General features: G+C 30.5%; 1 protein-coding gene across 1 annotated transcript; it reads left to right on the top strand.

The window, feature by feature from the left end:
* Positions 1-666: 666 nt before the first annotated feature.
* LOC105317849 (peroxisome proliferator-activated receptor alpha) lies at positions 667-5174 on the top strand. Its single transcript, XM_011414618.4, has 7 exons — positions 667-825; positions 1109-1608; positions 2366-2463; positions 2985-3129; positions 3381-3571; positions 3871-4231; positions 4592-5174. Exons 2-7 carry the CDS (start codon positions 1119-1121, stop codon positions 4804-4806), a joined length of 1500 nt encoding a protein of 499 aa, XP_011412920.3. The 5' UTR covers positions 667-825; positions 1109-1118; the 3' UTR covers positions 4807-5174.
* Positions 5175-14030: the final 8856 nt, after the last annotated feature.

Below are 14030 nucleotides of genomic sequence, written 5' to 3'. Positions count from 1 at the left end.
TTAAGCCGGTGACGTAGCTTTTATAGATTTTATTCATAGAATTAAAAAAACAACAACAAATACAGTTTTCATTAATTTTTCATATTTATTTTTTATCTTTAACGTTACAAAGATTACCTGATACTCTTTGTCATGACTGTATTATTTGGTAATTATAGTATGCATTGATGAATACCAAATTGTAGGCCATCAGATATCTTATTAGCACAATAATGCTTTAAATTATTTGCATAATTTCCCCAAATTTCTCAAAAAGAAACCAGAAATAGTTATAACAATTAAATATAATAATAAAGAGCTTACATCGGTCGTTTTATGCTTACTATATCCATCAAATAGTGTACATGTGTTGGTGTTTTGAGCAACAGATAGATACATCCAGTGTGTATTGCAAATGAAACTTGCCATGGATAAACCAACTTCTATAACTCATTCTGCAATACCGGTAATGAATAATAGTCAATTTGCACAGCTCTACTTAGGAAGCGTGGAATTAACATATATACCGAAATGGTTTACAAACAGAACCTGAATGGGTTACATACCTCGCTACGAACAGAATTAAGATAAGCCAGGAAACATAGTGTAGCATTATTCCCGGTGAAAAAAGCAATGTACATCCACAACTGGATTACTTTTCTGTACCGAGCAAAAAATGTTGGCCGAGTTCCAGAAAAAAAATGCGCCTGCTCATTGGTGCGGCAGGTCAAACTTATTTGGGTTATTAAATTGAGGTGCCGATATAAATAACACCATTTGTTAGTGAGACGATCTAGCGTGTGGGTTGTAAACATATACACTGGATTAACTGAAGCAACTGATAAGGTACTGTATATTTATTTAGGAATGAAAATAAACATTTACATGAATATTTTGTGTCAAAAAATTTTTCTTGTTTTAAAATTTGACTGTGAATTACATAGAAATAATTAGTTTTAATAATTGATTAAAATATAAATTAACGTGTTATAAATTTTCCTTTATTCTAAAATATTAAATTGGTAGCTCAGATCAATCAATATGTACAGAGTGGAGAAAATTTGATAAAAAAAAAAATTATTTTCCAAGTCCACTAAAAATAATTTTGAGATTTTCATATTTTTATTAGTCAAAGCACAATGGTGCACGGATTGACACTGGCTAATCTGCCGTACCCATCGGAGAGCTATAATGATGGTTCCAAAATGACAGATGTAACTATTCCGTCACACAATCAAAGTTCCTACCCAATGCAACACAGTGTGATGGTGCCACTCAAAAAACTAATGAAAATTCAAACGCAGTGTTATGATTATGACCAATTCCAGAAATCCCGGGAAGGGGAAGAAAATGACGTGATGTTAACTGTGACGTCAGTAGATGGATGTTCGGATACATCCAGTATCACCTCAAAATCTGAAACATCTGAAATTGATGTCGAGATGTTAGAGGAAAGTCCACTTGAATCTCAAGGAAGGAAATTGAACTCTTTCTCTCCACCTATGATACCGAATAACTGTACCTTAGTACGTGGAAGTGGTATAAGTCCAGTAAATGGGATAAATGGTCAGATTCCTAAACAAAATGGAAATATCCCTCCTCATAAAAATAAAGGACGTTCAAATACTGGTGAGTTATTGTTACATATTTGTCTCAGTTATGAATAATGTTTATTACTATTTAAGAAATGAAATAAAAATTTGAATAAATATTATTTCTTTTCCCCATTAAATAATCATTATCATTATCTAGATTATGAAAGTACATACAGAAAGTAGTCATATTGCAGATATTATTTGAAAAATAATATATGTCAGGATGGACAATTCTGACAAAATACGTGTATGCATTCAGATCTTTATGTAATTTTGATGTTTAGAGGAAAAAGAAAGATTTACAAAATCAAAATTTGTGTTTTCATGTAGTTTTTTTTTTTCAAATATTAGAAGGTAGAATTTCTGATGCATTGATTATAGTTATTGTTAAATTAGTAAATGTGTACATGTGTGGAAAAAAAATTATTTACCTTACTAATTAGCTGCTCATTAATCAGTTCATTTCTTTATTTATTTACATTTTTCTCATTTTTTTATTTCCAAAAATTCTTTTATCATGTAAAGTATTGGACTAAGATTTTTTGGCTGTTTGTTTCTCCTCTAACTTTTCTTAGCTAGAGGAAACCAAAAAATAATAAACTAATTGTTGGAAAATGTAATTTTTATTCTTCATTCAGAATAACTATACTCAAATAGATAAGGAAAACCAACAATGAAATATTACGCCCTAAAAATGCTTGTTCTGGATTTTTTTCTTTCATTTTAGAATTGTCATAATATTAGTATCCCTTTTACCAATTATATATAAATATATTTTTTTTTTTTCTCAGCAAAAGTTCAGTCTGTTGATGGACATATTCTGTGCAAAATCTGCGGCGACAAAGCCTCCGGTTTTCATTATGGTGTCTTTTCATGTGAAGGTTGTAAGGCGAGTACATATGTATACATATTTTACCCCCTTTTCTTTTAAATATATATTAACTTTGTTAAGATTAAATAAGTGAACCAAATTGCAAAATATCTTGATATTTTCATATCAGATAAGGAAAATAATTCCATCGCAACATCCAATTTCTTAAGATTTCGACTTGCAGGCCAGGAATATTTTTTTAAAAAAATTACATACATTGTTGTCTAGATGAAAAATCCAATGATTTGTTTATAAACATATTTGAAAGTCTAGCTACATGTGTTTATATCCTATTTTCGAAAATGTCGAATAAATATTCAAATTTATAATAATTATATTTGCGTTTTATTTATTGATCAATTTTTCTTTTATTTATTTATTCATCTATTTATTTTTTTATAAATCAGTCTTTATAAAATCTTATTTCTCATATTTCAAAATCTATTATTTTTAATATTTTGATGTAACTAGCTTGAGTGGAGGGGCAAAAAAACATCAACTGTGCTGATTTTAATCTTATAAATTTTCACATATTTCAGGGCTTTTTCAGAAGAACAGTACGGCAAAAGCTTGTGTACAAGCCATGCGAAAACCCCAAAGGATGTCTTATAATGCGAATTAGTAGAAATAGATGCCAGTATTGTCGTATGCAACGTTGTATAATGGCGGGCATGTCACATGAAGGTAAATATGCATATTCACGCCCCGTTGGCTTAGATTTTAATGTCAATAGATTTTCATACATCCCAAGAGTCTCTGTTACAAGTCATTAAACAGAAAAGAAGAACTGCGCAGTAGATATACATACTGCGTTTTACGTACCGAAACTAGTTCACTGTATAATACATATACATGTACATGTAAATGTAGGTAAAGAGGAAATACATGTATTAATATAATAAGAATTCACTCTGTTTCTCTTTTACCAATTAAAGCTGTTAGACTTGGAAGATGTCCGAAAAAAGACAAGCCGAAGAAAATGGACTTCTTCAAGCTGCCTCAAAATAAACATGGAAAAGTTGATATTGATAAACAAATTAGATCGGAGCAAATGGTGTTGACCATTCATGATGCTTTCCGAACAGCTCTTAAAGACTGCACAACTGCAAAGTCGGCATCTTTTAAAGTAGGTGCACACGCACGAGAGTTTTAGGGTGAAAATCTGCCCTACTTGATTTCATGTAACTAGGTCAAAAGAGTGTCAAAGAATAAATTAAGTGAATGAATTTTTAATAACAGGAGATATAATAACATGCATATATCAAAGAATTCTTAAAGAAATATTACTTCTTATCCATCAAAAAGATGAATTTTCCTTTCTGTCTCTGAAAATTAATAAAATGAGGTATTCTATTTACACAGTGATTATATGCAAAATATATTAATGAATATCAAATAATGCCTATTTGTCCTTTTCTTTTCCAGCATTTGAAGATGACATGCGAAAATGACGCCAGGAAGTTTTGTTCTCAGTATGTTACCGACATGGTTCGTTTTATCTCAATATTCGCGCGCGAGATCCCGCAATTCACGCAGATGGACATCGACGATCAAAAGACTCTCATAAAACATTGCATCTTGGAATCCATCATCATACACTGTGTTAGTCGTTCGCCTTCAGACTGTGAGGAGGAGTTTGACTGTGTCTCAAAATGTGATTCGGATAATGAAGGTCCTCTCACCCATCTTATTTATGACGTTGTCACTTGTGTGAAAAAACTGAAAGCTCTAAGACTGACTGAAGTTGAACTCGCCATATTCACAGCAATGGTTTTGTTTTGTGCAGGTACGTGTACCAATTGCTATAGATATTCTTTCATTCATTTTTATGGTTGAGTGATTGCATGAAAACTTCAATCTAATGCGAATCATATAACAAAAGCAGCAACATTTTAACATTGTTTACATTTAAAACATCAGGATTAAAGTTGACTACTTGATACTTGAAAATTTTTGTCTTAAAATCAATATTTCCACAAAACATGTATAACATCTGATACCATACAGAAGCAAGTTGGCCTCGATTAAGGACAAATGTTAGCATTTAAAATGCGCAGAAAGGATAGGTGATTACCCTAGTGATAATGTCTACACATTCACAAGGGGAAAATGGAGAATTTAAGAGCTTGATTTTATATAATTTCAGATCGAGAAGACTTAAAGTGTTCAGATGTACTAGAAAAAATGGAGATCGAACTGTACTTGGCACTGAAATGCCAGTTTCTCCTTAATCACACTGACTCCACATCTAATCTTTTCCCCAAAATTGTGGAAATTATATGCAGTATACGTGCTATAACAACGCTGTATATGGATGACATCATGAACTCTAAAGTTGAAGTAGATGACACCAACTGCTGACAATGGAGTACATCTAATGAGAGAAAAAAAACCCGATTCAGGACATTGTCTACCCTCTGCGCGGGTCAGATATACAGGTGTACTAAATACAGGTGTACTAAAACCCGGACGTGACCTTAGGCGAAAGAAGTAGAGCAATACTAGATAGATCGTCTAGATTTGTTGTTTGACTCCCTATTGGCCGAGACAGACTACAACGGGGTTTATCGATCATTTCTATTTTTATCTCCTTAAAAGCTAATACGCATTAAAACAAACTGTGATAATTTATTTTAGGTGACCGTCATTATCAAAAATGTACATGTTCACCTTTTTAATGTATTTTGTTAGGTTTTCACATTTTGCCATTAAAGTATGTAATGCAGAAAGTGTTTGTGAAATAATGGCTTATGGGCTTTTTTTCTCGCCGCCTCGTCTACAGCGAGTACAGGTAGACTAAACCGAAAGAACGTAGCAGAGTTATTGCCCGATTAGTCCCATTTTAGAACGAACAATTCTTTGGGTAATTGCATTGATTTTCATGTTTTTATTGCATAATGTGCCGGTTCTCTTCAGACTTTAAGGGAAAAGAATCTCTTAAATTTTTCCTTCAAATGAAGGTCTTCTTCACTCCAGCAACATTATGGCCCGAAAACAATTGTCATGGCTTTAAATATAGTTTATCTTTATTATAGAATGTAATGTAAAATTATAAGTGGTCGATGTCACATGATTTTATTTCTGTATTCAATGACAGAATGTTACACCATGCAGAAGGAAAGCTTACTTCACAGATGCAATCCACAGACACAATTTGAAATATGTATTGTTCATTTGCAGATCAGGATAAATGTTCTGCATATTCATGCATAAAATGTAAAAAATGTATTAATCATAGCCATGGAGAGAGAGAGAGAGAGCTAAAGGACCAAACTGCTCACATAAGCGGTAATATACAAATTTTACATGGTTGCTTATTAAATCAACCGCCTCAGATACATTATTTAAAAATAATACTATCATCTACAATCATCTCACACCTCTTTAGGAAGAGAAAACTTGAACATTTTGAAAATTTTGAAAGTAGACATTGTCATTGTCAGTCCTTTATTTGAAAATGGCAAATCTTGTAACTTCTCTTTGGGCTAAATTCTCGGGGAAATTAAAGGATAGTAATTCCTGTAGAGATACACATCAACACATCATGTCCATATGCATTACAAAGTTTTACGACATGCTGTGCGGGATTTCAGATGAGTTACTCTGACATACTGTTTCAGCAATGGCTAAACTTATATTAAGTTCAAAGGGGATAGAATCCCCGAGAACACAACTTCGAAAGAAGATGGATGGATAAGGCGTGTAAAATGCCCATACACGGCCGGACAAGTGAAAAATTAAAATATCAATAAATCTTATATTTAAAAAAAATCATTTAAAACAATATATATATTTAACATATCATTGATTTTAAACCTATAAATATGTTCAATACTTGGAAAATGTTAACTCAAACAGGCGTATTCGTATCAAAACCTGCAAATAGTGTTATTTTTTGGAACTTTAAGGCATTTTCTTTTAAAAAGTGGGTCTGGGCTCCATATTTTTCTCATAGTCTAATTAAGGTCAAATGGAAAACAAACCGATTTCAATCAACAAAAACGTGGAGAGATAACCCACTATACATTAAAAATATTAATTTGTATCCCAACAATTGAACGTTTTGAAAAAATAATACAGGTCCGTAAACTCGTAGTCAAAGTGACACATAATATTTAAAGAGCCTTTAATAAGTAAATATTCAACAGTTTTAAGCTAAATTGCATTTGTTCCGAACCGTTGAATAAATCTGTCACTCCACATTAAAACTTTGATTTTTGCTTCCAACGCAACTTCGTCAAAGATAAAACAAACCCACAGTTGAAGAGAAACTGGGTAACTGTGCTAGGAAACTATATCGATTTATCCCACACAGGCGCTTATCTGTTGATAGTGCAGAAAGGGCTTGCAAGGTTTGGTCTAATGATGTAAGTTACATTAAGGATACGCAAATATTTATTCCAAATACTTTTTGCTCCTTTTCGGATGTCAAAAGCTAATGCTTTGAATAGCATATCTTAAAAAAGTTTTAATAACGTATTTTTATAGAATCTTTACAATGATGCATAGTTTGAACAACACAATTGAAACATGACAAGAATATAAAAAATTTGGACCTACCTTAAAATTTGTTGATCTCTTCACTCCTGATTAACATTATAATTTATACAGCTTTTCATCGAAGCAAAATCTAGCAATGCAACAAAGAAAAAATCCTTATCCTTAGAAAATATTAAAAAACTAAAAAGTTAAAACTTTATAATGTTGTGGATTTTCTTTCCAATGTTAAAGATTTTTCTCGTCTTGCTTTATTATTAGAGAGTTATTGGCACACAACAAAGTGCGAAGTCATTATTAGCAGGTCAATTTAATTTTGTTTAGAAGTCAATGGAATTGAAAAATTTTTGTTTTCTTGACACATATGAATTTAAATTATATATTTTTTTACAGAAAAAAAAGAAAATACGCCATAAAAGAATTTTAAAACTAACTTGAAACACATTAAAATCATTGTCATGTAAATCAGTTGTCACATTCCTATCGCACAAAATGCTTCTTTAATTTTTATTTTAGGTCTTAGTACACACAAAATGCTTCTTTAATTTTTATTCTAGGTCTTAGTACATTTTTTGTTTAAAAAATGATACAACATTAGTTGAACCTTTCTTATCTTTAAATTTAAGTTAGGTATCATTTTGTGTAAGAAATATTCCACAAGTTGTTCAATATATTCATCATTATATAATTTGACTATATTCCCACAATTGTTAACCAAGCTCTTTGTTTTCAATTCCCTTAAACTGGATAAAAAAAAATAAACAACTAGATTAGGAGAATGTGTTTCGAAATACACATTTTGGGTTTGAACCAGAGCTCGGCCAGATAAAATTCAAAATCAATTCAAAATAATCAAAATCAATCGAATATTTTATGTTTCTATGTTTCAATATTTACATTTTCCAGTTTCTTTCTGTGACTACGTATTGATTTTGTAAGATACATGTTTAGTCCAATACAGTTCATCAACGAAGCGATTGGTGTACAAGACGGGGTTTACATAATTATACAAAATGAAAATAACGTAAAAATTTAACGTTTGATTAAACAATAGCTAAAAATTATATAAATATAAGTAATAAATAATGAAGTGATCATATACGGTAGGGGTTTATCATATCTATCAAAACGGCCTTAGGGCGTTTTTGGATTTGATCATCTCGACCGTACTTAATTACCTCATAATACTATGAGAATGATTCTTAAATTTAGGAGAAGAAGCATACTTATCATTTAAAACCCTCAATATTACAAAATGTACATTTTACCGAAGATCACCTTCAGGTTTAAAATAAGTAGAAATAGTATTATTATCATATTAGAAGCATTCTTAATAACAAGGTAATGGGATTTGGGTACTTGTGCCAAAGACACACACAAATAGTTTAATGATGGCCTGTCCATCTTATTGTCGGAATCATTTGATAAATAAAGAGAATAAAAAAAACAATCATGTATAAATGAGTCGAATCTCATTTTCAACGGTTTTGATTTGTGAATTAGATAGCTGTATATTACCCAAATGGCCTTGTTACAATAGCCTTATCATATTGCCTAAGAAAATAGCATTCAAATTGAAAAAATAGTACATTATTGTTTAAATTAAAGAAATACTTTCTTTTTAAAAATATACCCATAGCAAAAACTTTAATGTATTCTCTGGCACTTTCTAAATATTATGATACAAGATCAGTGGTTAGTATAAAACACTGATTCAAGCCATGCATTAAAAAAATAATAATAACAGTAAGAAATCGTTTATTGTTCGATGATTTAATCAACGATTTTGACATAAATGTAAGATACTAACATACAATAGCACATACATGTAAAGGGTCGATATTAAGCAAGGATACACAAAGTAGTGACTTCCATGTACTATACATACACAAAAAATGGCATGGATTCGTGACGGATCAAAAAGATATGCTTAAGCTTGATTCATTATTTAAGGAATAAAGAATCATTCTTTGAATATTATGAGGTGATAATTTTGGTCGGGGAATGATCAAATCCAATAAAGCCCGAAAGGCTTTATGATAGATTTGATCAGGCCCCGACCGAAATTATCACCTCATAATATTCAAAGAACGATCCCTTATTACTTATATTTGTATAATTTTAAGCCGTTATACGATTAAATATTTAAATATAAATAAGTAAACCCCGCTGGCGCCTCAATTTGGCGTCATTTGAAGTTATGGGTTATATAGTACAAAATCAATACGTAGTGTTATCACAGGCAAAGGCACTGGAAAATGTAAATATAATATTCTATTTCTAAGAATGAATATTAATGAAGGTTTTGACTGTTCATAACTCATTCTTTGTCTCCAAACTTTGATACAAGTAAGGGAGTTAAATATCATCTGAATAATAATCACTATAGTGTTGCATGATAAAATAATCGTTTTTGTTGCATGTAGGTGGTTAAATATGCATGTACATTGTATGTGGTCTGCATTGAAAAATATTCACAGATATTTAGGCGTTAGCTTTCCTTAAAATAAGATTATGAATGACACATTTAGTTTTAACATAAGAAGATGCTTGGTTATGCACATTTTCTAAGAAATTTAATTTCTTTTCATTTTTCAGGAAGTCTAACAATGCATATCTTTCACGTTTTAATAAAAAAATAAATCGTATTTCGCAATGCAAGAGCACACATTTTTGCATATAATCAGTTATGAATTAAAATAATCTTTTATTAAATAAGAACAGCATACATTGATGTTTTTTATGATTAAGGACAATTTATGTTAAGGAGGTTGGCACCTGAAATAATAGTAAGTAAGTAAGTAAATAATATAGTAAATATTATATACTATAATTATATATTATATTTTATATTATATAAATATTATAGCGACAGGTGTATATAACATAATTACAAAATTCCCTTTACAAATATAACATCAATACACCCGGCCCAACGGACCTATAAGTCACTTTCAAACTGTTACAATATGAATAAATTTTACATGTTTTAGGAGCAAGATGGCTTTTACAAGTGGTTCTGTCTTAAATTGTATAATTCATTAATAAAATAACCGATTTGGCGGGGGTAGTTACATATCAGGTCAACGAACAGAGAACTAATATTTGTATTATTTTGACTTACAGTTAAATCATATCCAATTTTATAAAAGAAATGACTAGAATGGACAACGTAATAAAAAATGCTTTTCAGTAAACATTTCAATTTCATTAAGATCACATAAGTAACATATTTTGTCCTCCACCGGTTCTCCTCTGTAGCGACCTGTTTCAATCCTTAGGGGGAGTACACCACATCTAAACATAGCCAATTTTGATCTGATGGGTTTAGGGAGATCTAGCTTTAAAAAGGATATATCTGCAAAGTTTTTGTATACCTTGGATATCGTTGTGCCATTCAGTTTCAAAATTTGTACATAACTTTTCTTTTACATAGTGTAAATTACAAGGTGTTAAATTGGTGTAAGTACTATCTTTGTTTAACAATTCCATGGTATTTTTAACTTGGGAGCCCCAGTTAAAACTATTGTTTTGCTCACGGTCCCAAAGAAACACACGCTTGGTGATGCGTTCATTTTCCATATAAATTAGTTGATTCCAGAGACGCAACATATTCATTTTAATTTGTGGCGGCAATTACAGCTTTACCACCCACTCTCCCCTTGGAATGCTAGCAACGGAGTAAACTGATGGACATCGAGATATAAAAATAGCAATGTCAATCATCTGAAAACCACTTGGATATAATGATGGGCATGGAGACCTCAAATGTTCATTTATTTTATTGGTGACCAATGTAGAAAAATAGGGCCCCAAGCAGGAATGATAATTTTCCTGAAATTCTTGCTAAAATTTGACATGGAAATTGATAATTTGAAGAAATCAAACAAATATTTGTAGTTTGAACTATTATTTAGTTATGATTTTATATAATTAATACAGTATGAAGTTGAACACATGTAGTGACTGTAAAAGTAAAATCTAAGTCAAAGTTTAAAAAATTCTTGCTTTACTAGTGGCTTCAAAGGCCAGTACATAATGAACACAACAACAGATGTTGCAAAATTTTAGAAATAATAAAAATAAAATTAGTAATGACACCTTGTCAATACTTTGCATACAAATAGACATACATTTAATGCCTCATTTATAAGTAAAACAAGTAAGGGTTACATCTCAAAAAAATTGAGATATAGCATGAAATAAGCTAAATTTAGGCCAAAATTGGAGTTATTTTTTCTTTTCTATAAAATATATGCAAAATATGCCTAAACATATTGATAGAAATATCAAAATATTGTTTAAATATGTTTTATAGAAGATCATGAGTATATCATAATACACAAACTCTTATCTGTAAAACTACATTTAACGGTTGTAAACTATAGTTTACGAATGATAATAAGTTTATCCGTCTACAATTAACGTTAACGATAGATTTTGCTGATAAATATAGATTCACATCTGTATACTATAATTTACATTCATTAACTACAGTTTAGAAATGTTAATCATAGTTTCACGATCGTGAAACGATCGTGAAACTATATTTATCAGATAAATTTTGTTTTTTAATCGCAAATGGTTGTTTTCAGTGTTAATTATAGTTTTACACTCCTGAAACATAGACAATTGCGTTAACTATGGTTTACAGATGTGAAACATAGATTTACTCCGTTATATAAAGTTTCACAGATAAACTAGGTTTATTGACTGTTAACTATAGTTTAGGAACGCTTAAACGCTTTAGGAACGTGTTAAGAATAGTTTATTGTTAACTATAGTTTATGAACCATAAGCTATAGATAACGATTCAATGACTAAAATTAACGACCCGTTAACTATAGTTTACATCTCCAAAACCATAATTAACGTTTTTAAACTATAGTTTACAATTGATAATCAAAGTTTATCTGTCTGCAAATAACTTTAACGATAGATTTTGCTAGTAAATATCGATTCACATTTATAAACTATAATTTACATTCGTTAACTATAGTTAAGAACTGTTATTCAAAGTTTCACAATCGTAAAACTATATTTTTTCAGATAAACTATGTTTTGCAATCGCAAATGGTTGTTTTCGGTGTTATTTATCGTTTCACACTTCTGAAACATATATGATCGCGTCAGCTATGGGTTACAGATGTGAAATATAGATTATAGTCGTTAACGATTATAGTTTTCTGTCCGTAAACTATAGTTTACAACTGTTAAACCTAGTTTATCGACTGTAAAACTATGAATGGCTCATTTTTGTGAATTTGGGGTGTCATAAGATGTAGCAAAACAGATCGGCATAAGGAGGTTTTATTACATATTAAAAAACTTTACACTCTCTTTCAAAATTATATAATATTTTCATATGAATATCTTTTGTGATTTTGTTAAAAAATCAAATAAGCATTTCATATTTCTTTTGGTTCAAATTACATTTACAAATTTGTTTAAACAACTCGATAACGCATAATTTCTTACACTATTAAACCATATTAAGACGTCCGCGTTGTTGTCGATGTATATTTCTATATAACAATTTATGTGAAAATTCATTCTGTTTGATCAATACCCGTCCAAGTGTAGCCTATCTGAAATCTACACAAAGACCAATATAGTGTGTGAAAATTTTGGGTAAAAGATATCAGGGTAAATAAAGATAAATGTTACTAGTACACTATAATTATGCAATGTAAACAAATACTGAATATAACACAAACACTTTACACATTTAGAAAATCCGTAAAAATTATTCAAAGTATATATCTATATTTAAGGACTGTTGTTAAATTACGATTTATTATTTTGCGTAGGCAAAGGCAATCTGTTCAAATACATATCATTCAATATCCGGTTTTCAATAATCAATGACGACGTTTTTACAAATAACTGCTTTTAATTTTTCCTATTTGGGTCCGGTGTACTTTTTAAACGAATAACTCATGCAATACACATTTCACCGTTGTCTAGACAATGCTTCCTCTAAACCAATGTACAAACTAGACAAATTGATAGACAATCATTCTATCACTTCTTTTTAACAACCTTGCATGTGTGACAACTTTTCTTTTCTTTTCTTTTCTTTTTTTTTTTTTTTTTTTTGAATTAAATGTCGTTCAATTATTATAAATGACACGTGTTGAAAAACGAGACTTTTTAGATTTAACAAACTTATAAAGGAACTTGGCTTTAATGATTCCCTCTTCACCCCTTTCGCACTAAGTGAGTCGTCGTGTACTTTAAGGAACCTAGCAATGGTATAAGGATTGCCTATACACCGATTTCCTTTTTAGCATGAATATTCATTTTTGGTCCACTTGAGTTCTATATGCTATGCATTTGCAGAAAGCTTTTACGTAACTCAACAGTGCAACTGCTAAAGTGCACAAGGCACATTTCTTGAGGGTTCGAGCCGGCCGGGAAAAAAGATTATGCAAACCTATCAATTATTATGCTTGTACGCCCGTTTTTTGAAATTAAAAAAAATTATTACAGAGCTTTACAGAAAATTGTTTTGTAAATTCCATCAGCAAAGTATTTTTAATAACTTTCTGTTTATACTATTAAAGTTGATTAAAATATGATGCTTTTAAATTTGCTACAAGCCACTATTATTGATAGGGTCGTCAAAATGATAATGATATAGATGAAACAATTAAATAAAAGTATGGACGAGACTAAAGAAGAAATAGCTCGAAACCGTTGACATTTTTCAAAACATGTATGTACCTGTGACTCTCTTTCAGCAGCATCATTTTACGTAATCGAAGAAAACCTGTTGCAAACTGTTCAATACGTAAAGTTATTATTCTTATAAGTGAAAGTGCAAAACGCTCGAAAACATAATAAGGGTTATAAAATTGGCAGGTATATACAATTCCATGAAAGTGTACACTTTAAAAATATTCTCTTTACAAATGGACAGTTATTAGATCCGTTGTAAAAATCTTCTAGTTATTAAGGTCCCTGAAAAAGGAATCTTTGTAAATGTGTGCTTCTGATATCATTAAGCTTCATTCTTTCGAATCGTTTTCAAAACTCTTGAACTAAATTGTTTTTTGACCTTCCTACCAGGCAGGAAATACCCGGGT

This window comes from Magallana gigas, chromosome 2, assembly GCF_963853765.1.
Source record: "Magallana gigas chromosome 2, xbMagGiga1.1, whole genome shotgun sequence".
Classification (NCBI taxonomy): domain Eukaryota; kingdom Metazoa; phylum Mollusca; class Bivalvia; order Ostreida; family Ostreidae; genus Magallana; species Magallana gigas.
This window is presented reverse-complemented; position numbering and strand designations above follow the sequence as displayed.

Coding starts and splice junctions, on each gene's coding strand:
- LOC105317849 (XM_011414618.4), top strand. CDS start 1,119: ATGGTGCACGGATTGACACTGGCTAATCTGCCGTACCCATCGGAGAGC. Junction 3,130..3,380: donor GGCGGGCATGTCACATGAAG/GTAAATATGCAT, acceptor TACCAATTAAAG/CTGTTAGACTTGGAAGATGT. Junction 3,572..3,870: donor CAAAGTCGGCATCTTTTAAA/GTAGGTGCACAC, acceptor TTTCTTTTCCAG/CATTTGAAGATGACATGCGA.